Consider the following 27,149-nt stretch of genomic DNA (forward strand, 5'->3'; position numbering starts at 1 on the left):
TTCACTGTCGGCCAAGAAGATTTGGATTTGGATTTCTCACATTTGCAGCCCATCTTGGGTTGTGATTTGGATCCGGATCAAATCCTTGGATTTCCAAATCAGCAACAGTGAAAAAAATCAGATTTCCTAATATGCCGTGGAAATAAGTAATTGGAAATCCAAAGGGATTTCCAAATCAGCGACTGACACTGAAAAAAAATCAGATTTCCAAATAAGCTGTGCAAATAAGAAATTTGAAATCCACAGATCTGTTTCCTTCACCCTCTTTGCTCCTCAACCTCTTCCCTCCAATACGAAGTACCCCCTTCGCTCTCTCCCTCCCTCCCTCAACATGAGCCGCCAGATCTATCCAAACGGGCCCTTATTTTTGCATATGAAGTGCAATTTTAGTGGCATTCGAAGTGGCCATTTTAGTTCAGCTCAAACTGGCTCAAAAACCCCTGTTATTTAGATGTATGGAATTTTTTTCATGGAAAATAAATTTTATAGCTTTTGCCAAACTTATTTTCCATTATTTATTTTTTTCCAAAATTGAAAAACTACCCCTGTTTTCAAGGAAAATTGCAACTAAACTAGTCCCTGGAATTTTTTTCCATGGAATATTATTTTCAATAATTTCTTCCCCAGATTCAAACACCCTCTAAATGCCCCGTTTAAACTTCAAAAGATCCCTAGTAATTAAAAAATCATCACTTTTTATATTAATTAAGAATCTTCCAAATTGCAGCCAAATTTGACAAATAATCTGTTAATGTCTAATATATCTTCTGTAAATCTCGCAAAAAAAATCATAATTATTGAAAAAAATGTTTCAAAATATTCACTTCATAATCTAGCAAACACATACACTTCCAGGCTTTTTCGTTGTCTAATTGAGAAAAAAATGCCCTGTAGAGTGCAGATAGAAAAACATCAGGGTGGCTTCAAAATTTTCCCCAAACTAGTCCCAATTATTCCTGATTTTAAAGAAGAATTGTCCCACCTTAAAAATTCCTGAATCAAGAAATCTCTATCCATGGGTACAACAGCAGAGCACCAAAGGGGACCTTCCCTTATTTTTCAGCGAATCGGATACAGTTAACAAAGAAGAACATAGAAATGAAACACCAAACTCAATTGTCTTTATACCAAGAACAAGACCAGCATAATCTACATAGTAATATTTAAGGTCACCATAATCTACATAGCAATATTTATCCTAAGAAAAATGTTTTGAAAGTCTCTTTTAAACTCCATGTACTTCCAACATTTTTGTACTGTAAGGTCACAATTCTATGCTTACCGAGAACGTTAAACAAGCAAACAAGTGGCAAGGGGGCATCGTCAAGATTTCCCACTATAAGGCCTTACACTAGTCCCAACAAAATCCCATTGATAGATAAAGCGTAGTAGCATCAGCAGCACACCATCAAGTGGTCTCACTTTTCTCCAGAGCTGTAAGCAGAAGAGCATGCGTTGATATGCATGGTAAATAATTATACGGGGTTTGCTACACAATTTTGCAGAAAGCCATTTCACGGCCCACTTTTTCAAGAGAGAACAGCCACCTCAGATGAATTAAATGAATAAGAAAAAAACTGCTGCTAGGTGGCTGTTCTGTCCTGAAAAAATGAGCCACAAATGGCTTTATGCGAAATTGCCTAGCAAATCCCTGATTACATAGAGAGATCAAATGAGAGAGGGAGGGATTACTGTTGTAATTGAGAAGCTTCTCGATGAGATCGACATGGGTCATGAGCATCCGGCGGCAGCAATATCTCACCAAGCCTAACGCATCCAGAGCATCCCTGCCATGAAAAAAACACACACGCAAACCACTCTATTTTTTCTTAAATGGTAACATAAATTTTATACCATTCAAAAAAATGGTAACATGAATTTTATTAAAAGAGAAAATCAAGGCAAATGACTCAGCGAGACTTTGTGATGATCAAAGACTGCAAACAATCTGGGTTAAGCCTTGCTTGGCAAGACCTTCAAAGGGTGCTTGATAAATCACCAATGATCAAGGAGGCTAGGTTCATCAGATCATGATAGGTCCTGAGGAAGTAGACTAGACTCATAATGGGCAACTACACCAATGAACCTGATCAAGGCCATGACAATGCCAACTAAAATTTAGGCCATGACAATGCCAATTCTCTCCATTTGGATAGACCAACTCGGTCTTTCAGTTGTTTATATAATGAAAATTGCTACCATTAAAAAAAACAGAGATTAAATTAGAAAAGAAAATCCAAATTGAAAAAAATATAGAGATGGCTGTAGCCCCTTTACATTTTATAACATACATGCATGTGAGGCTTATGTATCAGACCTGAGGTTCTTTGAGGCATACACCTCAATGTCTGAGGCATAGCTTCAGAGGCATGTATGCTTCTAGGAATATGCCTCAAGATATAGAATACTAGAGACCTCATAAGCTAAGAACACCCTGAGGCAACCTGCTGCCAAAGGCTATTACAATTCCCAAAACGCTCAGGAGCCAATCAAGAAGTGTAAAACAAACTGAGTCATCTCATTATCAAAACATGGTTGTGTGGATATCAGTAGCCTATATTAAATATATAACTATATATAATTTTTTTTGCATGCACACATATACAAATATGTATACTTAAATGTGTATATGTGTGTGTGTGTGAGATCTAGTATATTGCCTATCACTATTTTTACATAGATAAGGGCAGGTAAACACACAAGTGGGAACCCTTTTTTTTTAATGATTCGAACCGTTCATTTGGAGGTCGCCATAGTAAATATGTCGCGCCCACCAAAATATTATCTATTGGACCATCGTCAACATCCTACGCATTATGATTATAGGGTGTAAAATGGACAGCTCAGACAATTAAAAAATGGTACAAAGACCTCAAAAAGTTTGAGGATAAGGATTGTCCGATGCAGGATATTTTGGAGAATGGCCCATTCATTCTAGGATCTACAGGAAGTAAAGTTTTGATCAGACCACTGAACCCTATTTGCACTTCTGTCATAAGTATTAACCTTGAAAATACATGCAGACATCATATAATTGCATACGCATTCACATACAGAGACACACGAGAGAGAGAGAGAGAGAGAGAGAGAGAGAGAGAGAGAGAGAGAGAGTCATTCTCACCCTTCAGAGTAATCAGCTTGGAGAAGATCAAGATAAGTATCCCATTTGTTACCGATCACCTACAACAACCCATCCGGAAAAAGCAATAATAGAAAAATTAGATACAACTAAATACCCTAAAAGAAAAAAAAAAGTAGGGAAAATAACAGCAACCCACCTGGCCAAAAAACAGAAAGAATAAATGCGCTGAAAATGAGAAAATGAAAGAAAAAATAACATATTTTTGGACAGATACAGGGAAAATTTGAGACCAGTCTAATAACTACATTAGAATGTTGAAGTATAAATGATTAATTAACACCAACTCTAGCAACTTAGCTTTTGGAGTAATTGGTTGTTTCACATGGTATCAGAGCTATTGCCTCACGCAGGTCCTGGGTTCAGAACCCAACAACTCCTTGGTATTAAAAATCCACATGTAAGGCCAACCCAAAACTGGGAGTGCAACTCGGGTCGGGTTGGATCTGGTTGAGGCCAACCCTAACCCAACCCGAGATAGCATTCCCTCAACCCTAACCCAACCTAACCTCACCTTGTGTTGAGGAAGGTCAACCCTAACTCAACCTGCCTCTAAATCTCTCAACCCTAACCCAACCCACGGGTTCACCTAGGGTCAAATTAGAGATTAGAGGATGAAGGTTGGGTTGCCAAGGCCTCACCCCTAACCAAACCCGAAATTAAATCAGGTTGTACAACCAACGCAAAAGAGGGGTCACAGGTGCCACGGGTACAGCCAACCCAAACAAAAAATACGACACATGAGGGGGAGTGTTGAAATATAAATAATTAACTAACACCAATTCCAACAGCTTAAGCTTTTGGAGCAATTGGTTGTTTCACAAGAAAAATTAGGTTTGAACTCAAAGCACTACAAGAAAGTAGGAGAAAGAACTATAATCCATGAAGAAAGTAGGAGAATCAAAAGCAAACCATCTGGTTGAAGAAAAAAAAAAAAACACTAAAAACGATGAAACAAAAGAACAGTAACACAAATTTTGACAGATACCATAAGAAAACAGAGACCGATGCTGAAACTCACAAAAATTAGGGCAATGAGCCACACTCGAATTCACGTAGAAAAAAAACTAACAGAAACGAAAGAAAATTAAACGTAGAAAAAACATGTCCCCTTGTCTTAGCCTCGAAGCACTAGAAAACTTAGAGATTGATATCCAAACCTGGAAAATAATCAAGACAACAAGCTCCAATCCAAATTGCAGAAGAAAATCATAGACAAAAGAAAATCAAACATACACAATCGCCTTGAAGAAATCCTAGAATGGTAAAAGATAAAAATTATAACAGTTCATCGAGAATGGGCTCAAATCCTAGAATACTTAGAGGCTGATCTCGAAAACCGATCAAAAATTAGGGCAACAAACTGCAACAGGTTGACGAAAGAAAAATCAAACATCTTTTGATCGTTCTAAAGAAAATCATCAGATCAAAAACATAATAATAATGCGCAGTAGAAAATTACGAGGCTGCATTCGAAAGGCTCTCCAAAATTAGGGCAACAAGCTGTAACCCTAATCGCCAAAGAGAAATAGGCTAAGGAAAGAGAAATCAAACATATTTTGATCGTTCTAAATAAAATCATCAGATCACAAAACTAGTAATGCGTCGCAGAAAATTACCTTTCCGCAGGTGAAGCATCGAACGGGAATAATCATCTTCCTCTGCCCTAATTTCCTCCTCTTCCACAGTTCTACTCTAGTCTCTACGCTCTATATAACGACGAGTTTTGACTAAAAAGAAAGAAATATTTTAAATTACAAAGATAACCCTGTATTGCCATCTAAATACCTTACCCACTAGAACTATTTTTAAATGTCATTACTTATCTAAGTAAGGGTATTTTCGGTATAAGCCATTCAAATAAGGACCAGAAATCGGGTATTTTCTCTATAAAAGGGTATTTTCTCTATAAAAGGCCACAAGAAAGAGGGTTAGGGTTTTAGAGAGAGCGAGAGAGAGAGAGAGAGATGGTGCGATTTGAGGTATGTAGAAGTAACATATTTTGATTGATATGCTGTCTTATGGTTTTCTATTCTGCAATTTTATTATTTGCAATTTGGTAAATTTCATCGGTTTCGGTTTCGGTCCTCAACGAAATCTGAAATTTCGGTCCGGTCGGAATTTAAAACCATGTGTGGGATACTACTATCTTCCCAAACCCCTAGTTTTTATAATGGCACCCATCGAGAGGCATGCATTGATGTAATGTGGGGCACCCATGCTGCAGCACAACCAAAACCTGATACAATAAACCTTTGGTTGATCCGAACCATTCATTTGTTTGAAATTGCTTTGTAATTCCCGCATCCGAATAATGTGTATTGTTTGTTGTTGATTTTGGGAGTGCAACTTGGGTCAATTTGTAGGAAATCAGGTTGACTTTTTACCTTAAAATTGGGTTAGTTCAGGTTGATTAAATCTAAAAATGCGTAATCACGAAACCGTATCCCTCCTCCTGCATCTCTTTGTCTCCCTCTCCTACTTGGGATTTAGAAGAAAAAAAATGAGGGATATTACGTTTGGGAATAAAAGGGTAGTTTTGTCTCTTTCTAATTTAAAATCGTCTCCGTTTGAACTTTGTCAAGATAGGATTAACATTACGTGATTTGCAAAACATGGCCAAATGCCAAGACTTGATTTGCAAAATGTGAAACTACACGACTCTATCTGCAAAAAGTCCATAGTTGGTGACTCTTTTTGCAAAAACCCCTTTATTTTTTTACGATTATTTCGTTTCTTTTTATTTTCCAATTGCCATTCGTTTTTATGGTTCTATTCTAAGGTTCTGTTGTCTGAAACCCTTCATATTTTTGTAGTTTTCTCACTTTATTCCCGGTACAAAATTAATACGTTTTCAATGACCAAAGACAAACAATCCTACAAATAAAAAAGAAACTGGGTGAGAATTTTTCTCCTCCGAATTATGAAAATTTGAAATTTTTTCCTTGGTTTTCTGGAATGATTTAATTGGTGTAGATTTTGCTCATTTGCAATTTTGTACAAGTGTTGGATGTGTTGAATTCTTGAAGTCCATTTGTAGCTTGTATTTCACTCATTAGCATCATCGACTCTTGTATATGAAGACAACAGACAGGGCCTCTTTGGATAATCAGTTTTAGAATCAGTTTGCAAAATCCAAGACAAACCGAGAATTTGAAGTTCAATCTGATTATCTACACATAACGGTTATAATAGGTTTACAAATGATATGGTTATTGCCTTCCAAAGAGGCTTTAATGTCACATTTGCAAACAAGAACTAATTTTGGTGGCACCCAAAGAGGCACATAGAATACATTCATCATCTTCTTGTGTCTGATTAGGTGATCTTAACCATCCAATCAATTGCCTATGAATGGACCGTAATGGAAAATTGATAAGTGCTGATCCACATTCAACAACTCAAACGCGTTAACTCAGATAGTCAGAATTGTCAATTATATGTGATTTTTGGGCCTTGGAAGATCAGAGGCGAGCTCCACCCGATGGGTGGTCTGAATTGACCTACACTAGAGCTTGATATGCAGTACATATGCACATCATTGTAACTCAATGAGGTTGCTACTCAATAGATCTTTCCTCTTTAACCTTTAAACCGACAAAAACTCTTCTTCCATATTAGTAAATGCATAGGAAAGGTCAAGTTGATTTTAATATTAAAAAAGAGAGGGAAAGAAAAGGTTGATTCAAGGAAATGATTATGGATCACTATCATCTGGCTCGAATTTTAGATCCAATCATATTTTTCCCATAATTCCACTTTTTTATAATTATTTTATGTGTGGTTATTTTCCTATTGTTCTATTAGGCTCAACTTACAAAATTTCATATATGGCAGTGAAAAGTAGTTGAAGCTGTGTGATCTTGTGTATAAGATTTCGAGGATGTTGCCCATTGACCCAACAAAGAAGAACTCTTTCCAGCGCCGCATCTGCAATGGGGATCTGGTTATTGTGTATGAGAGGCATGACATCATGAAGGCCATCAAAGTATGTGAAGGTTCAGAGCTCCAGAATCGATTTGGTGTCTTTAGGCATTCTGATTGGGTTGGGAGGCCTTTTGGATCCAAGGTGCTGAGCAATAAGGGGGGATTTGTTTATCTGTTAGCTCCTACTCCTGAGTTGTGGACTCTGGTTCTAAGCCATAGGACCCAGATTTTATATATTGCGGATATTAGCTTTGTGATTTCATTCTTGGAAATTATCCCTGGCTGTCTGGTTCTTGAGTCGGGCACTGGAAGTGGTTCTCTAACAACCTCTCTTGCGAGGGCTGTTGCTCCTGCTGGCCATATCTATACATTTGACTTTCACGAACAGAGGGCTGCCTTAGCCAGGTAATCCATTGACTCCTTCGATGACATTGATCGAATAATGTTGCTGTCTTGTGAGACATTTGATATGCCAGTTTCTAATATGTATCTTTGTTTTTCTTATTCCCTGTTGGAGATATGAAGGATAGTCTTTGTTATTTATAAAGTTATGGTGTTTCTTCTTTTTTTATATTATTTATGATGTTTGTTCTTTTCTCGAGATAAATGTCAGATTATTTTGTTCCTATATAAAGTGAATGTCCATCTGGTTTACTAAGTATCTGACAGTGAATAAGAGTGGAAAATTAAAAGGAATGACAAAATATGGTTCTTTGTTGTAATCTATATTATGATTGTTTCATACACAAATTCTATTAGAGATTTTTTATGTTTGTATTTATCTTAGACTACGCTTGGTTTTGACATCTGAAAACTGATCTTTTGCTTGCAATTTGTTTTTATATATTTTGAATTGCATTTTTTTTTAATGGCAATTAAAAAGAATCAAAGACGGAGGTCTCTAGAGGAAGAAAGAAACAATTAAAATACAAAATAGATACAGAAAAGAAACAACCGAGAAAAATGAGTCAGTCAAAGGGGGTGGAAGTAGAACAGTACTTTTGAATTGCATTATCAAACCAATATTAAGTTCGATGTTTTTTTTGAGGACCTGTAAAATAATTATTTTTATTCCCTGATTAATAACTCGATCAAGTTCAGGAAACTATTGGGATCTTAGCTTAGCTATTAGCTAGCATATATGTTTGGAACAGATTCCATTTTGAGAGATTTGAAAAAGCACTATCTCGTTGAAGGTTCGATACATCTGCCCTTTCTCAACGCATTTCTTTAGACAAAGACTCTCCGGTAGATCCTTGAGCGGATCCTACGTGCCCCAAGACGTTGGTCTCTAACTATAAAAGTAAATGCTTGAGCTTGGTCGTCGACATATTGTTTCAGCTCGGTGGAACGCCCTAGGTGCAACCCCCTTGGTGTAACTCTACTTGATCAAGACTAAAGCTGAGTTCAAGAGATAACTCAATTTTCTAAAAACTCAAAACTTGAAACACAGTGTTTCAAAATGCAGATGCGGGTCAAAACGTGCTCGAAGAAAATCCTAATCGATTCGGCACAACGCGGTCGAGTACTCGGTTGACGTAGTCATAACTCAAGAGAGTTAAAGGAGTTTTTATTGACTCTGGATGGCAAAATGCGAAACGCGGCAGTAGAACGCAAAACAAGGCCAAGGGAAAAGGAAGTCAACTCGGGGGAGTCCACGATGACGCGGAGTTTTAAAACTATGGATGAAATGCTTCACTTAATTTCTAGGTGGTTCAGACCCAGGCCTTTCAAGTTTTAAAATCTTGATTGATTGTAATATTTAAAATTCATCAAGTCCAACTTCTTGGGATGAGAGCCTTAAGGTATGCGGGTATTGAAGTTCGCATGTTTACAAAAAAAATAGGTTTGTAGATTGAATGGAACCTTTAAGCATAAAAAGATCGTGATTCACCAACTCTACTGCACTGCTCATTCTGAAAATTTTCCAACGTTGGGATCTACCTAGAACGTTTGAGACACATCTTTGTTGATACTACACTTTTGCTAAATGTCCACATGCCAACTGCTCATTGTTGCACATTTGCACTTGCTATTTACTCTATTGGCATATGGTCAAATGCATAAAATTGTTGAGTGCATGCCTCTTCCATGATTAACACTGTCTTCGTAAGTTGTTATTACAATTGAAAGCAGCTTTCTGTTCCAGTCTCATTTGTTTCAATAAAATCCAACTCATCTTGATATATAAGAATAATTTCACAGTATTGTTTTTTGACTCTAAATTGGTTTTTTCCTCATTAGGGAGGATTTTGAAAGAATCGGATTGAGCAGCTTAGTTACAGTTGGTGTTAGAGATATTCAAGGTGAAGGATTTCCTGATGAATTTTGTGGGGCAGCTGATTCAGTGTTCCTTGACCTCCCTCAACCTTGGTTGGCCATACCATCTGCCTGTAAAATGCTGAAGCCAGATGGAGTTCTATGCTCATTCTCACCTTGCATCGAGCAAGTGCAACGCTCATGCGAGACACTAAAGTCAGATTTTACAGGTAAGCTTCTTCATAGTTCTGTCTCTCAATGGATGATATTAATGTTTAAAATTTTGCTGGCCATACTAAGAACTCAGAAGTGTCTTGTTGGTTTAGCCTTTTTAGCATTGATCATCTCGAATTCTCAATTTCACTATAACTGATACAGATTAGTAATGACTTTTCTGTAACTAACGCTTTCATTCATGCAGATATTAGGACATTTGAGGTTCTCCTCCGTGCATATGAAGTGCGAGAGCAGAGGATGGGTTATGGTGGAGGCAATGAAGATGGTTCTTTGGGGTCACTTCCTTGCAAGAGGAGGCAGTTTTCTTCTAGTGAAGTAAGTAATGGAAGGGAGAATTCGAGTTGCTCTGTTATGGCTAGACCATGCAGTGAAACGAGAGGTCACACGGGTTATTTAACATTTGCAAGACTCAGATGCCTTTGAATAGGGGCGGAGCCTTGTCGCTTACTTGCTACAACATATATGTTGTAAATTTTGGTTTTTTTTTATTTATTTTAATGCTTGAATGCTATGCAAAGCTCACCCTTGAAAGAGAAAAAGGAAGATTCCTAGGTTTTGTTAGAAGAAGAGAATGGAAGAGGGAAGCTTTTCCATTGAAGTGAGCATCCGTGGTCCTTCTAGTCATTTACTGTCAGAAGGGTTACCCAAGCTTCTCACTTGAACAAAATCACTTCTGTTTCTTTTGGATTATGGCCAGGGATTACCCGGTCCTTTTGTAAGGATTTCCTTTTAAATGGGGTATTTTCTGGCTTTGTTTGATTCCAGATTTGCATTTGACCTTCCATTTGATTTGTTTCTCTTTTGTTAAAGTGATAGAACCAGTCAATCCCTGTCTTCAGTTCTCTGTTTTTGCGTCTATATTGATGGAAATCCATGTCGGATGGGGATTATAAGATTGGAAAATGATTTGAGGACAACCTCTATCTGCGCGCCCTGCATGTGGGCCAGATCATGCAGAGGTCACCCCGGCTTGACATCCCCTTGTGGCATCCTTCTAGCAGCCCTCTGTAACATTCTAACAGAAGCTAGTTTCTTTGTTGCTTTTTCGGTTTGTGTTTTAGGCTTTTTCGTTATCTTGAACTCCCATACATAAACCTATCTCTTGATGCCTCAAAAGTCTTTAAAACCAGTTACCCAAGTCCTGGTTTAGATAAGAGATCAGTTGGAATATGTAATTGGGATTAAAGTGGAAGGAGTTTTAAATAACTAGCAACTATAGATGATACACATATACAAATATAGGCTTGTGTATAATCAGTTCGAAAACTTATGTAGTTACCTATTAGCTGGTGGAATTTTCAGAGCTTACTCGTCTTCAATTTATTGTCTTCTCTAGCTATTTGTTACGCTGATGTTGAGTGAAGACACACTTCAACAAGGCGATCATCAGCCGTCATGGTATTTTCAGTTTCTAGCACTAGAATTCCATTCAAGTTGTTAAGGTCAGTTCCTTAATCATCTTACAGGGAACTAATTTTCAGCATTAACATAATGATTCGAGATTCCCATTAAGGTATTAAATACCTTAATGAAATATAATGATGAGTGGAGATTCCCCTTAGGTATTGAATACCTTATGAAATGGGGTGGTAGTGAGGAAAACCTAAGAGCAAGTGTGTGAGAGGAAAAATTCAAGAGAAAAGGAAGTGGGTTCTTTTCTTTGAGTTTCTCATGTGGTCAGAAATTGAGAGGGGATTTTTCTCTGTTATAATGTACGGTCTTGGTTGAAGACAACGAAAGGATCGCAGGTTTCAGCTTAGTTACCATATAATTTCTCTTTTAATATATACAACTTTGAAATATGGGATTTGCTAGCATCCATCGCTGAATGCATTTCGCGGGTGGGCTGTTGTATGTGATAGCAGCCACACCACCTCACTTTTCAGCACATTTTGTCTTCATTCATGATGGGGCTGCTCTCACATGCAACAGCCTATACACGAAATGCCTTATGCGATGGACGCTAGCAATCCCAAGAAATATTACAAAAGGTCAATTTCCAGTAAGAAAATCTGTTCACAACACTTGGGAAACACAATTCTCATCATGGAAGTGTTACCACACATCAAGCCTAATGTCAAGTCGAGTGGGACAAAATGAAGTGTGTACAGTAATATAGGGAAATGTCAATCAAATCACTAATAGGAGGAATCAATACATTATACATGTTCCTAAGCTCTACATTAACGCATTTTAGAGACTTTGTCGTAGAAAATTGACAATGCTAACTTGCTTATCAATCCAAAAACATTTAGGCCCCTTTTGTTTTAGATAATGACAATCGATTGTGGAGTTCCCAACCGATTATTGGACCAAAAATTGCACTAAATTTGAGTCCTAATCGGTTGGAGACTCCACAATAGGTTATCATAATCTCAAACAGACAGACCTTTAGAAGTACTGTCGTTGCTCAATTCAAGAGAGATATATAGAGAGCGGATTATGCCACGTGGATGCTCTTGAATTTTGATCTTTTTAAGTTGTAAGCGTTGAGCGTGTAAGGGTAAGGTTAAGGGATTGATGATTATTTCTACATTATTTCTTATTTCCATGGCATATCGCGGTGTAGATCATGGTAGGCCTGAAAATTTTATTTTCAATGATGTCCTGTATTTTTTTTAGGAATATTGAACTAATCCTAACTAGTGGAATATTTTTTGATATTGGTATTGTGTTTTAGAATTATCTGAAACAGTTACAATTTTGGCTAGGTAGAAAAAGAGAAAGCTCTTAACCCTAATATTAGAGGTGATGAAAATCTTTCAATTTTGAGTTCATTTTTTATTGGTCCCACTCGAGCCTATTCATAGTTCAGCATCTTTTTTATTGGTCCCACTCGAGCCTATTCATAGTTCAGCACTTCAGCATCTCTATTGGTCCCATTCGAGCCTAATCATAGTTCAGCATCTCTCTCTCTCTCTCTCTCTCTTCTTCTTGTTGTTGTTATCTGCTTCCATTTAGGTGGCATTAAATGGAGGAATCAGGAAGCCAAACGGATCAAAAGGAGAAAAGCCAATATAGAGGGTGAATCACTCGCCAAAACCAAAAACAGGAAGCCAAACGGATCAAAAGGAGAAAAGCCAATATAGAGGGTGAATCACTCGCCAAAACCAAAAACATACCAAAAGGTCTGTAGCTGTTTGTGTATGACCTTTCGCAAGGAAAAAGGTCTCTCAAGTTTGTGGCCCATATGTAATAAAGACCTGAAAACCTCTCTCTCTCTCTCTCTCTCTGTGTTGTGGCATCTTTAACCAACATGGAGGCACGCTGGGGTAAGAGAATCAATTGCAGCAAGGCTTTGTAAGTAGCTTTGGGAAGCCATGAATTAGTAGGTAAGAACTAAATAATCTGCACGCCAGACATTCTCATCACCACTCTTTCTTTCTTTTTTTCGTTCAACTTATTGGATTCTTCTCCCAAAATATTCCTCTCTCTCTCTCTCTCTCTCTCTCTCTCTCTCTCAATGAAGATGTAGCTTTGGTTTTTCCTCTATATCTCTGTCATCCAGAGCTCCCAAAGTCCTTTCTAGCTCTCTCTATTAATAATTCATTATGCTCTTTAGTATACTTCTCCTCCCAACCTAGAACTCTCTCTCTCTCTCTCTCTCTCTCTCTCTCTCTCTCTCTCCATTGAAGATCTATGCTTTTTACCACAACAATTTGTGCCTTCCAGACTTCCCACAGTTCTTGTTAGTTATGCGTATATATTCATAATTCATCGTGTTGGTTTTATTTACTAAGGCTTCTCCCAAACTAGAATTCTCTCCCTCTATCCATCTCTTTCTTATTGAAGATCTACCTATGTTTTTCCCACAACAATCTTTTCCTTCCGGAGCTCCCACAGCTTTTGTTAGCCCATAAAAAAAATCATGTTCGTTTTTTTTACTAGGGCTTTTCCCAAGCTCTCTCTCTCTCTCTCTCTCTCTCTCTCTCTCTCTCTCTCTCTCTCTCGCACATATATTATGGGTTCCCAAGTATCATTTTTAATTAGCACATGAATTTTGGCAGCCCAAGTCTCATCAGAAGAGAAACTGCAAGAGTTGGATGAAATAGGAGGTATTGGCGTGCCTCAATTTGAAGACATGGTTACAAGTTCGATAGCTGTGTGATTCGGATTGAGCCGCGTCAATATCTCCTAGTCTCCTACCTACTAGTCGCAAGTCACAACACAACTCCTTTTGCTTCAACATCAGGTATGGAATTCAACCCCCTTCATCTCATTTTATCATGTCTTCTGTTCATGGTTTGTATGTTTGCATTGACTCTAGTTGCATAGTTGTAGTTATAAAATCATTAAAAAAATTATTTAACAAAACTCATAATTAGCGTAAGCTTAAGATATAGCAAATGGGTTTAGAATAGAATAAAGTAATCCATGACGAAATAAATGAGTCCCAGTTTGTCAGCTTTTATTCTTTGCAATTGAATTCTTCAACCATGTAAAGAAGAAGAAGAAAAATAACATCCCATAACTTCTAATCTATTGCGTATTTGAACTTCCACAGAAGTATTTCAGCTTTCACATATGCTTTATTTTCTTCTAGTTGAGAAATATGGATGAATCTTTTAACTAAATGAATACTGAGATAGGAACAACACAACCCTGTTCAAAACACTTAATTTCTTCATGTATAAAAAAAAAACTAGATGTAAATGATCTGGTGATCAATCGATGGAGACTCCCATTGTTCACCGTCAGATCAAAATTGGGCAAAGATGAAACTGGGCCCCATGATGTGTACAAAGTCAAAGCAAGTAAGGCCACTTCTCATCACCGTCCGATCTTGAATGGTGATAAGAGTCACCTATAACTTTTCATCGAGCCCGTTTATAGGGTACCGTGATGAATTAAGATGGGTTCATCCTCTATCACCACCGTACACGTGGGCTGAACGGTTGTATGTCAACATTTCATAGGGTGGGCCATAAATAGATGGACCAAAAAGTATATGAATCTCACACCCTCACATGATCCTGGCCGTCCATCTCTGACACAATAGATGGACCCAGTCTATAATGACAAAGTAGAAAGAAAACCGACATTTTCTTGAAGGAATGCACGTTGAAGTTAGGTAAGCCATAAGTGCAACGTCAGATGGACCACCATCAAAACAAAAGGTTATGCTTTTAATTGATGTGCATTTAATTCTATCAGAAACCAGGTACAATGTCATACAAGTATACAACCACACTGCGCTGCACCATAGAAAACAACCACAAAAATTCACCATCTACTATTAACTTAGGCTTATATTTTCCTAATCAATGGCCACTCTGGATACCACTAAAAATATCAACAGTTTTTTGAATGGTAGAGCATTTAATTAAAAGTTACACTAGTAAAAAAACCCCGTCTGATGCATGGGTCGACAAAGAACTGTACGGACCACATCATAGGTTGATCCAAACCGTCCATGTGATGGAACACAACATAAATAGGTTGTGCCCCAAAAATAATTTCCATAGGCTGATCCTAGCCCTCCAATCTATAGAGGTTTTCATAATATGTTGTTCATCTTAAATCAGATGGTTAAGATCACCCTATAGATTTTTTATTAAAAAATAATAAAGGAGGGGGTGGTAAGATTGAAATTATGTGGCTTTATAGGTTGATCCAAACCGTCTATGTGATGGAAAAACATGCACAAATCTATCCATTTTTTGCCTCCATAGTTCATAGGGTTAGGATGATCCTATCGAGCTGATTTTTTGGGCACACCCTATCTATGTGAGGGCCCATCAAATGAATGCTTTGGATCACCCAAACAATGCAGCCCCAACTGTTATTTTAAGCTAGGGAGTAGATAAGTTATCTACTCTGAGGAGTACTTACTCTTTTATATATATATATATATATATATATATATATATATATATATATATATATATATATATGAGGAAAAGGATTGTACGCTCGAGTGCCAAATCACATGGGTCCCACATTTTTTGTGGTCATCTAAACCATTCATTTGCAAGGCTCCATCATAGATAGGGTGTGTACCAAAAATCAGCTCCATTGAATCATCCTAACCCCTCCAAAACTGGAGGGCAAAATGAGCAGATTTGTGGACAAACAGTGTCTGTCCATTTTTACCTCCACAAATGGATGGGTTAGGATGATCCTATGGAGCTGATTTTTGGTACGCACTCTATCTATGATGGGGCCTTGCAAATGAATGATTTAGATGACCACAAAAAATGTGGGACCCATGTGATTTGGCACTCGAGCGTACCTAAGGTTAGGTAAACTCGAGCGTACAATCTTTTTCCTCATATCCCACATTTTTTGTGGTCATCTAAACCATTCATTTGCAAGGCTCCATCATAGATAGGGTGTGTACCAAAAATCAGCTCCATTGAATCATCCTAACCCCTCCAAAACTGGAGGGCAAAATGGGCAGATTTGTGGACAAACAGTGTCTGTCCATTTTTACCTCCACAAATGGATGGGTTAGGATGATCCTATGGAGCTGATTTTTGGTACGCACCCTATCTATGATGGGGCCTTGCAAATGAATGGTTTAGATGACCACAAAAAATGTGGAACCCATGTGATTTGGCACTCGAGTGTACCTAAGGTTAGGTACACTCGACCGTACAATCATTTTCCTCATATCCCATCATAGATAGGGTGCGTACCAAAAATCAGCTCCATAGGATCATCCTAACCCCTCAAAAACTGGAGGGCAAAATGGGCAGATTTGTGGACAAACAGTGTCTGTCCATTTTTACCTCCATAGTTTGAATGGTTGGGATGATCCTATGGATCTGATTTTTTGTGGACACCCTATCTATGTGAGGACCATTCAAATGAATGGTTTGGATCACCCAAACAATGTGGGCCCCCCACTGTATTTTAAGCTAGTGTGTAGGTAACTTACCTACACAAGTGTGTAGGAAATGTTTTCTCATATATATATATATATATATATATATATATATATATATATATATATATATATATATATATATATATATATAGAGAGAGAGAGAGAGAGAGAGAGGTGAGGCTACTCGGTCGTGTAGCTAAATTAGCTACACCACAGCGCTATTTTTCCGTCACTTAAAGCATAAAGTGTGTCTAACGTCCGATCAAACCCATCTCAACCGTTAATTTGAAAAGGCTATTGCGTTAAAAAAAAAAAAATCTCTCCCCTTTTTCTCTCCACCGAAATAGGGAAACCCAAACTAGCGAAACAGGAAAACCCAACCCATCTTCTCGTCGTTTCTCCCCATCGAAACCCTATTGTTTCTCCAATCCAAACCACTGAAAGAGGAGAAAGCCCTATAGTTTGCAGAACCATCGAGGAAGAAGGTACGCTCCTCGCTTTTGTACTTTTTAATCTTTCTCCTTGTTCTCTCAAACAAAACCCCCTTGGGAGGGCAGTAGCGAAGAAAAATGAAATCCTAAAATAGGAATCCAAAGAAATCATGAAAGAGCAGTAGCCTCAAAGAAATCATGAAAGAACAAGAAATCTACACAAGGACTCCTCATATTTCAATTCCTACAGAAGAACAAGAATAAGAAAAAAAGAAATCCTAAAATAGGAATCCAACAGAGAATTCATCATATCTCTACAAAACAACAAAAAAGAAAAAAGAAAAAAAACCCTAATATAAGAATCCAAGAGAAAATTAAAATCCTAAACACATAAAAGAGGTAGACATCAACAAAATGATTACTCATATCTCAATCTATACAAAACAAGAAAACAAAAAAAATCATATCTCAATCTCTACAGAAAAAAGATAAAAGAAAAAAAATAATCACATCTCAATCTGTACAGAAAAAGAAAAAAGGAAAAAAAAATCATATCTCAATCTCTACAGAAAAAAGAAAAAAGAAAAAAATCATATCTCAATCTCTACAGAAAAAGAAAAAAGAAAAAGCCCTAATATAAGAATCCAAGAGAAAACTAAAACCCTAGACACATGAAAGAGGCAGACATCAAAATAGAAATAAGAAACCTTAAAATGAAGAACACAAAAGAAAACACAGATCGAGAATAGATCTTACATTAGAAAGAAAACAAAACAAAACAGAGATACAGAAGAGAAAATGAAGCCTTGTTGCCTAAAACCCCTCTTCAGAGAAAAACGAAAGAGAAGATTAGAGAAACGAAAAAGGGTTTACCTGTTTCGGTGTTTTCTTTTGTGTAAAACAATAAACATAAAAAAATAGGAACAATCATTTCGTTTTTCTTCGCTACTACCCTCCCAAGGAGGTTTTGTTTGAGAGAACAAAGAGAAAGATTAAAAAAGTACAAAAGTGAGGAGCGCACCTTCTTCCTCGATGGTTCTGCAAACGATAGGGCTTTCTCCTCTTTCAGTGGTTTGGATTGGAGAAACGATAGGGTTTCGGTGGGGAGAAACGACGAGAAGATGGGTTGGGTTTTCCTGTTTCGCTAGTTTGGGTTTCCCTATTTTGGTGGAGAGAAAAAGGGGAGAGAAGATAGGGGTTTTTTTAAACTCAATAGCCTTTTCAAATTAACGTTTGAGATGGGTTTGATCGGACGTTAGACACGCTTTATGCGTTTAGTGACGGAAAAATAGCACTGTGGTGTAGCTAACTTAGCTACACGACCGAGTAGCCTCACTTTTCTCATATATATATATATATATATATATATATATATATATATATATATATATATATATATATATATATATATATATATATATATATATATGAGAAAAGTGTAGCTACACATACGTGTAGCTAACTTAGCTACACCGACGCCTTAAAATACAATGGGCCCCACATTGTTTCGGTGATGCAAACCATTCATTTGATGGACCCTCACATAGATAGAGTGTGCCCAAAAAATCAGCTCCATAGGATCATCCCAACCCTACGATTTGTTGAGGCAAAAATGGACGTGTAAAAGCCTTCACAAATCTGTCCATTTTTGCCTCCACAGTTTGAAGGGTTGGGATCATCCGATGGAGCTGATATTTTGGGCACACCCTATCTATGTGAGGGCCTATCAGATGAATGGTTTGGATCAGCCAAACAATGTGGGCCCACTGTATTTTAAGTCGTCGGTGTAGCTAACTTAGCTACACGTATGTGTAAGCTTCACTTAACACATATGGCTGATCCAAACCATTCATCTGATAGGCCCTCACATAGATAGGGTGTGCCCAAAATATCAGCTCCATCGGATGATCCCAACCCTTCAAACTGTGGAGGCAAAAATGGACAGATTTGTGAAAGCTTTTACACGTCCATTTTTGCCTCAACAAATCGTAGGGTTGGGATAATCCTATGGAGCTGATTTTGTGGGCACACCTTATCTATGTGAGGGCCCATCAAATGAATGGTTTGCATCAACCAAAAAATGTGGGGCCCACTGTATTTTAAGCCGTCGGTGTAGCTAAGTTAGCTACACGTATATGTAGCTACATTTCTCTCTCTCTCTCTCTCTCTCTCTCTCTCTCTCTCTCTCTCTCTCTCTCTATATATATATATATATATATATATATATATACCATTTCAAAAAAAAAAAAGGGAAAATACACTTAGACCCCCCTGTGGTTTCTGACACATTCAACTTAACCCCTAAAGTTTAAAAAGCCTGTGGTTTCAAAACGTTACAAGTACACCCCTTTCGTCAACTATCCGTCAGTTTAACCTGACGGAAAGACTAAAACTAACCATGGTTAATATTTTGAGGACAAAAATATCCTCATTTGCAGAGGGATTAGGGTTACGCCATTTCCCACCGCCGCCGTCGCCCCTTCGGCCACCGCCTTTGTCGCCATCTCTGGCCACGGCCGTCACCTTCACCACAGACAATCGAATCCCACCCCGTGGCTACATCAAACCCACATTTCAAGAAAAAAACAAAAAAATAAAGCCCTAAAACATTAGAGTTTTTGCGCAAATCATTATAATGATGTGAATGAAGACAAATAAAACTCCTAAATGGAGGGTTTATGTTAGTAAATCAGCAAGGGTTTGAATCAAACCCCAATTTTTAATTTTCAAGTATGAAAACCCTAATTTTCAGTTGGGGAAGATGAGGGCATTTTGGTCTTTTCCCCCACGCCGTCAGCTCCGTCCAGTTGACGAGTGTTCGAATTCCGCCCCCGACTTACCTGATACACATGGTGAGTGGGCGTTGCACGTATCCGTAGGGACTAGTCCTACTCCCGAAAGGGGTTGGGACATCCTACGTCATCTTAAAATTACAAGTAGGGTCGCATATGCTAGAACTTGCTATAATGAAATCAAAATCCATCTGCATGGGATAATTTTATTTTATTTTTTATGGTAAAGAATTTTATCAAAGAAAACTATAATAAGGAGGGGAAACCCAAGGTGGGATAAGCCACTAATTTGTGGCATTTAAATGGACAATGAGGTTTTATACAGTGTGGCAGTAAAGTCTAGTATTTTGCTATAAGTACAATGGGGCCCACTTCATAGGGTGATCCAAACCGATCATTTGTTAGGATGTACAACATAGATCATCTCCACAGGATAATCCTAACCCTCCATCTACAGAAGTCAGATGGACTGCACTGCACATTATGTAAACCTCTATAGATCAAAGTGTTAGGATCATCCTATAGAGATGATTTATGGCGTAGAGCCTATTTACGTTGTGGCCCTACAAATGAGTATCCTATGTAGTGGGCCTCACAGTACTTTTTGAAAAATACTTGACTTTACGGCCACACACCAGCTTAAAATTGCCCTATCCGGGTCAAAGTTTTACGTGACCCCACCCCTGTCAGAGCAGCCTAGTAAATGAATGGTTTGGATCATTGAACAAGTAGCTTTCACTTTGTACATTTGTTCAGTCATATTTTTCTTTAAAATAATGTGTATAAATATTTAAACAAAGTGTTTTTTATTTATTTATAATTTTAGATCCTTGAGCATGTATCTCACTGCAAATACATAGCTCATAAAAATTTAAAGTGGTCCCCACCATTTAAGCTGATCTGACCCGTTCATTTGTGTCTCTGCTGCATATGCTGTAGATAGGCTAGGCCTCACACATCTTCTCCATAGGATGATGATCTTAATCCTTTGAATTAAGGAAGATTTTATATCGATGTTTTTTAACTTTTTGAGCCATCTATTTTAAACAAGATATATCTGAGGGTTAGGATCATCTTATCAATGGCGAGGACAAAGAAATGAACGGGTTAGATCATTTAATTGGTGAGCCCTACTTTACTTTTCTGTGGGCGTGTATTTATACCATGGTTTCAAATTTCGACCAATTTTGGATTTCGGTGGAGACCGACACCAAAACCACCAAAAACTGAAACGGTCATTTATTTCGGCCGAATTTTCAGAATTTTGGTCGAAATTTCGGTTTTTCTGAAATTTGACCCAAAAATCTGTTTTTTTTTTTTAATTAATTTAATATTTCACCGAAATTTTGGCCTAAATTTATTATTGAATAAAATATTGGTTTCGATTTTTGTACCAGATTTCGACCGACCGAAATTTTGAAATTTCTTCCGGTACCGAAACCGAAATTTTAAACCTTGATTTATACTGACACACATATCCACCTATCATATTAGATCTCCATATAGCAGCTCATTAAAAACTATTCTAATCAAATAAGTTGGTGGTAGAAATAGTACAATAGACAGGCCGAACTTAGATCCAAAATAAAAATCAAAGACCAGCCGGCCCTTCGGCACAAACATTAAAAAGGAAGACCTTTCTATGGAAACAATTGATGAGTCTTCTCAAATGAGGCGGCCCATTATTTTTTGAAGGTAAAAATACTACTTCCCACAGTACTCCTTTTGGACTAGGTTCTGTTCAAGGGCACGTGAACCAATCCGTTGATAAGAACTCAATCGGATAATCCTAGACCTTTGATCCATCAAGCCTCATTTAAGGAAAGCTAAAAGCTTCACATTTGTAGTTAGGGGTGCAACTTGGGCCAGGCCCAACCCACCCAAATCTGACGGTTTCAACCCGATTTTGGATCAGATTTAGGTTGGCATTTCTTTGTATTGGGTTGGGAAAAGCCAATCCAATTTAATTTTGGGTTGGGCTAGGGTTGAGTTCTTGGGCAACTTGACCTGACTGGAATCCGACCCCTAATTCCCCTAATTTTAACACGGTTTTAAAATCTTAGAAATATTTTTTTTTTCATATTTTGTTTTATTTTTGCCCCAGGCCAACCTGAACCCAATCTTATCTAATCCCGCCACAGTTGAAAAAAGGGGTTGCGTTAGGGCGGAGAGATTTTTAAAGGCGGGTTGGGTTAGGGTTGACCCTCCTGGACCCGAGGTTTAAGCTGGGGCTTTGGGTCATTGGGTTGGGCTCAACCAGGCCCAATTAGGCCTGAGTTCAACCCCTTATTTGAACTCCAAAAGGACCAAAACTACATGTGGAACACCACGTGATGTTCTACAAGATGAACTGTCTCCATTGCTAAAACATATTCTCATGTGGGTCCCAAAAATAAAAGTAAAAAAAAACAACTTGCCGAAAAGGTGAATCACAGGTTCCACACTGTCTTGCTCTCTACAGATCTCCCAATATAAAAATTCCCCCCCTCTTCAAACCTATCTTCCTTCACTTAACCATCAATGGCTTCAAAACTCATTCACTTCTCTTTCAACCCAAGACTCAGTCCCCTCCACAGACGCTCCATCAAGCATTCATCCTCCTCTTACAGACCCATTAACATCTCCATGTTCGATGGTAAGGCTTACTGGGCCTCCATAAACGAAGAAATCGAGGCCCACCTAGAGCAGGCCCTCCCTATACGAGACCCACTCACCATGCACGAGCCTTTACACAACTTGGTCATGTCGGCCCCGCGTACCATGGCCCCAGCCCTATTGGTGGCCGCATGCGACCTCGCCGGAGGACAACGTACGCACTCAATCGCCGCTGCTAGTGCTCTTCACCTCATGCACGCCGCTTCCTTCACCCACGAGCACATGCCGAATGTACTCGGAAAACCCGGCGAAGCCCAAAAGCCCGGCCCGGCGGCCTACCCCGCCAACATTGAGCTTCTCTCCGGTGACGCAATTCTCCCGCTGGGATACGAATTGATGGTTCAATCCGTTAACGATGTTTCGGATCGGGCTCTAGGGGTGATTGTTGAGATGTCACGTGCTATGGGGGCACAAGGGATGGTGGAGGGGCAGTATATGCACGTGACATGGTACAAGGACCCCATGGATGAGGGTCCGGTAGATGGTTGGGTCCGGAAAGTGTCTGAGAAGAAGGAAGGCGGGCTTTACGCGTGTGGGGCCGCGTGTGGGGCCATTCTAGGTGGGGCTAGTGAAGATGAGGTGGAGAGATTGAGGAGGTATGGGTTTTACATTGGGATGGTATATGGAATGTTGTATGGTGTTGGGAGAGATGAGAAGAGGGGTGGCTTTAGCAAATTGGAAGCTGCTAAAAGGTTTAGGTCATTGGCATTGTTGGAATTGGATGGGGTCAAGGTGGGAAAAGTGGGTCCCATTTCTAGCCTCCTTGATGTGTGCTGTAGTTTTGAGGAGAAGGAAGAGGAAAATACTTGTTTTGTAATGTCATGAACAGGGAAGACACATGATAAATTTCTTATATATGGAAATATAAAATGGGTGTTTGTGATTATTAATAGGGGTGTCAAAGGATCCGATTCGGATCCGATCCGATCCACCACGGTCAGTTTGATTGGAACCGTCCATCATCGGAGTGTCCTAGGTCATATTTACATTGGATACGGTTAAGTTTTAGGCTTAGGAAAGGGAAGAGGGAAGAAACATGAGAACAAGGAGAAAATTGTCGTGGAAACAATTGTTGTTTGTAGTTTTGAGTTGGGTCTTTAAATTTTATGAAAATACCCCCCTTGAATAGACACTAACAAATGAAAATATTGGGACCATTCTTTTTCATTGGGCCCCCAAATCGGATCCTTTGAATCCTTCCTAGGTCCTTTAATACCAAGTGTGAAAAGGAGACAAAAGGAGGTTGGAGATACAGTTATGTGTCCTACCTCTTTTTGCTTTTCTCTTGAAATGGTAAGTAAGAGTGAACGGGTTTCTCAGGGGGGTCTTCTTGTTTTGAGCATTGGAAAGTAGGGTGAAAGGAATGGGATAGAGGCTAGTAATTGCGTTTAATTCAAGAATTTATGCTTCTGAACATTGGAAAATACGGTTAGTATGGTCCTATCAATGCAGCTTTTGGACTAAACACACTTAGACACTGTTTGTGTTGGATGTTTAGAGCCAATTGTCAGTCAAAAACTGAGTATTGGACTCTAAATTTTTAGTAATGTTTGCTGGCTTTGAATCGGCAGGCTTTGCTAACTCAAGGATCAAATTTTCACAGAAACACACCATCAATACTGATGCTGTTAATAATGGACCCAGCAAAATAATCTACCCAAGCCTAACCCATTGCAATTGATCATATTATAATGGGATGATCCAATAACCTTTATCAATAAAGCATCTTCAAAAGCTGAATAGATAATCATCAGACTTGTTACTCATAGAGATGTAATTCTTCATCTTTTTGTTCTTTAATAAACTAGTCGGGTCCGCCAAACCCCAGCCTACCTACCAACAAAAAAAAGGCATCTTCAAAAGCTCAACAAAAGAAGCATACTTCAGCAAAAGATAGCTACTTCAAATTAGAATTTTTCCCTATTTTTTAGGGTCTTTTCAAGTTTTCATGCTCCCCTCACTCTTATCCTTTCAAGCCTCCTATCCGTCTTCTCTCACAGCCAAATGTCATTCTACAAAAATAAAAGGGGAGTGATAAACAGACTCTATCTCTCTCTCTCTCTCTCTCTCACCCAGAGGAGAGAGAAAGACACATAGGGAGTCGATTTATCACTGCCCAAATAAAAACAGAAGAATTGATTATTTGATGCTAGTTTGTCCAATATATTTTGTTGCCAGGAGCACTTAAAATAAAATACATTCTGATTCTTGATTCTAGAATGAGAATAAAAAACTAATTGCCAAACACAATTTTTTTTATCCAGCATTGATATTATAGTCAGATGGGGAGTCCTTGTGGAGCAAGATGGAGGTCTTTTCATGGTGGTCCACTAAGCCAATAGTCTCGATCATAGTTGGCAAAACTTCGTTTTAAACAGGTCTATAATAGTCTCGATCATAGTTGGCAAAACTTCGTTTTAAACAGGTCTATTGTAGGTTCGACCTTAACTCATTTATAATTTTAATGGCAAAAAATGGCATTTTAAGGGAAAACATTGAAAACACATATTAGACTCAACTTTTTAAACTTTACCCATGATATATTTTATAAGAGGAAAGTGTTTCTACTCCGTCCCCTAGATAAGCTTATCTACTCCTCCCTTTAAAAAAATACAGTGGGCCCACGCTGTTTGGATGATCCAAAGCATTCATTTGATAGGTCTTAACATGGATAGGGTGTGCCCAAAAAATCAGCACCAAAGGGTCATCCTAGCCCTTCGTTTTGTAGTGCCTTGTGGTGCCCAGAATGGACACATATAAACGTCCACGTTTATATGCGTCCATTTTGGACACGGTGTGCCCAACAAAACGAAGGGCTAGGATGACCCTTTGGTGCTGATTTTTTGGGCACACCCTATCTATGTTAGGACCTATCAAATGAATGCTTTGGATCATCCAAACAGTGTGGGCCCACTGTATTTTTTTAAAGGGAGGAGTAGATAAGCTTATCTAGGGGACCGAGTAGAAACACTTTCCTCATTTTATAAATGATTTTTTTTAAAATATATTAAACATGTTTTTTCATATCTTAACAATAAATGAAACAGAAAGTCGGCTGGGTAAATCCAATCCGATCGAGCAAGTAAACAGAAAAGTAATAATAAACTAAAATCACAAGATGAACACTGATATTTTATGTGGTTCAACCAAGATACATACATCCACAGGCAAGAATACGATCTTCTACTATGAGAAAACAAAATTACAAGGATTACAGTGGATTTAATCCATATCCCACAAACCCACTTGAGAGCCCCATGCCCTTTTCATAGGGGTGTTTAAGATTTTTATAAAGAATCCTCAATGAGTTTTTAGCTTCCCCCACCACAAGCCGCAAGAAAAGAAGGCAACTTTCCTAATAGAACTTATAAAGGTAAGCTGCCAATTATTGCCATTTCTAATTTTACTCATAAAAATTGTCCTAAATGCACATTTTGCTTGAACCATGTCAGGGCGTGCATTTTCTGGAGAAATTTTACTTATATTGTTTTTACCCTTACACTCCATCTCTCATTGGTATCAATAAGAGTTCAAAACTACCAGGTAGCTGTGTTTTCGGATTCGTGTGTTGGGACCGACACGGACTCAAGGTGTTGGATTCAGCAGACCCCCAAAAGTAGGATTCGTGGATTCAGTAATTTTTATTAAATAAAAGTTAAAATTATTTACACACATATATATACACGCCCAGGATGAGGCACTAGGTTCTTTATTAAGAGGGGATGAGTTATATTTTTATATAAATAAGTTAAGAAGAAAAGATATAAATTTTCAGAATAGAGAAAGATGTGTTGGATTCGTCCGAAAAAATTGGATTTTTGCGGGACACAGCCACGACAAGAATCTAGGTGTGCCCCACGTGAATCCACATCCGATTCGAGTGTAGAAACGGGTCGACCCAGATTTGGCATAGGGCAAAGAATCCATCCAACATAATCAGGTAGAGATTAATCAGAAATCACCCTTGTTGGGGTAAAATCCGACCTCTAATGGGAGCCTGACACGTGGCACCACGGGTCAAGAGGTGGCAAAGGGTAAAAAGGTCATTTTTTGTAACTCTTCTAGAAACCCTATAAACCAACCTCGACAGCAGCTGGCTAAACTTGCAAATCAAAATTTCTGGGAGGGCCTCCGATCACAAAAGACTCCGAGAAAGGCAGGTTTCCATAACTGCCTGCACCTTCTCTATAAAAGGGAGACCAAACTCTCACAATTCATCCCCACTTATCTTTCTCGCTCAGCTCAGCTCGTATTATTGTGTACTTGTTTGATTTAGATATAGAAGGGTCCCCTGGGACCCGAGCTCAGCGTGAGACCTATTCCGAGAGCCAATCAGAATTTCAGCAGCAACAACACTGTCTAGGGAGTGATGATGAGGAAATCTATAAGATGCATTAATGGAGCTTACTAACAACATCCAAAGGAAGAGAGGAGCAGAGATGATATGATCTAAAGGAATTTATCCTCCTATACTCACATTCGAGGATAGACATCAGACTGTTTGACAATAGACCCTGAAAACAAACTCATCCGAGTGAGATCAAAATCATTAAACCATCCTTTCGTTACAGAAGATAGACCCACCAAAGACTGAATTACAGAATAATCTAAAGACTAAAAACTTAAAAGTTCCACAAATGGAGAGGGTTTGCTTCTTAGGCAGGGAATCTTTGGTCTTGCCAACTCCCAGACAAGTAGTTATTATATGAAATCATCTGCTAAAGTGCTTTATTAGAAATTACAACTTATTCATGGGGTTTGTTTATGACAAATAAACATGTCAAAATAAACCCTTAACAATCAGAACAAAGTTATTATTTACTTAATAGCATGGGCTGGTTGTGAAAACAGAGAAAAATATAACAGGTCATGTGACAGTT

At 38.4% G+C, this 27,149-nt stretch overlaps 3 protein-coding genes across 3 annotated transcripts; 2 read left to right on the forward strand and 1 right to left on the reverse strand.

The window, feature by feature from the left end:
* Positions 1–1,099: 1,099 nt before the first annotated feature.
* LOC143892892 (DNA-directed RNA polymerase subunit 10-like protein) lies at positions 1,100–4,857 on the reverse strand. Its single transcript, XM_077397804.1, has 4 exons — positions 4,759–4,857; positions 3,122–3,180; positions 1,693–1,787; positions 1,100–1,434 (listed from the first exon to the last, which is right to left on the reverse strand). The coding sequence occupies exons 1-4, from the start codon at positions 4,792–4,794 to the stop codon at positions 1,409–1,411; spliced, it is 216 nt and encodes a 71-aa protein (XP_077253919.1). The 5' UTR covers positions 4,795–4,857; the 3' UTR covers positions 1,100–1,408.
* Positions 4,858–5,034: 177 nt separating this feature from the next.
* On the forward strand, positions 5,035–10,326 carry LOC143892891 (uncharacterized). Its single transcript, XM_077397803.1, has 4 exons — positions 5,035–5,121; positions 6,977–7,471; positions 9,311–9,555; positions 9,747–10,326. Exons 2-4 carry the CDS (start codon positions 7,023–7,025, stop codon positions 9,983–9,985), a joined length of 933 nt encoding a protein of 310 aa, XP_077253918.1. The 5' UTR covers positions 5,035–5,121; positions 6,977–7,022; the 3' UTR covers positions 9,986–10,326.
* Positions 10,327–22,087: 11,761 nt separating this feature from the next.
* LOC143846447 (heterodimeric geranylgeranyl pyrophosphate synthase small subunit 2, chloroplastic-like) lies at positions 22,088–23,159 on the forward strand. Its single transcript, XM_077354885.1, has one exon. The coding sequence runs from the start codon at positions 22,135–22,137 to the stop codon at positions 23,092–23,094; it is 960 nt and encodes a 319-aa protein (XP_077211000.1). The 5' UTR covers positions 22,088–22,134; the 3' UTR covers positions 23,095–23,159.
* Positions 23,160–27,149: the final 3,990 nt, after the last annotated feature.

The sequence above is a fragment of the Tasmannia lanceolata genome, unplaced genomic scaffold (genome assembly GCF_043159265.1).
Source record: "Tasmannia lanceolata isolate RefF3 unplaced genomic scaffold, GAP_Taslan_0.1 ptg000015l, whole genome shotgun sequence".
Classification (NCBI taxonomy): domain Eukaryota; kingdom Viridiplantae; phylum Streptophyta; class Magnoliopsida; order Canellales; family Winteraceae; genus Tasmannia; species Tasmannia lanceolata.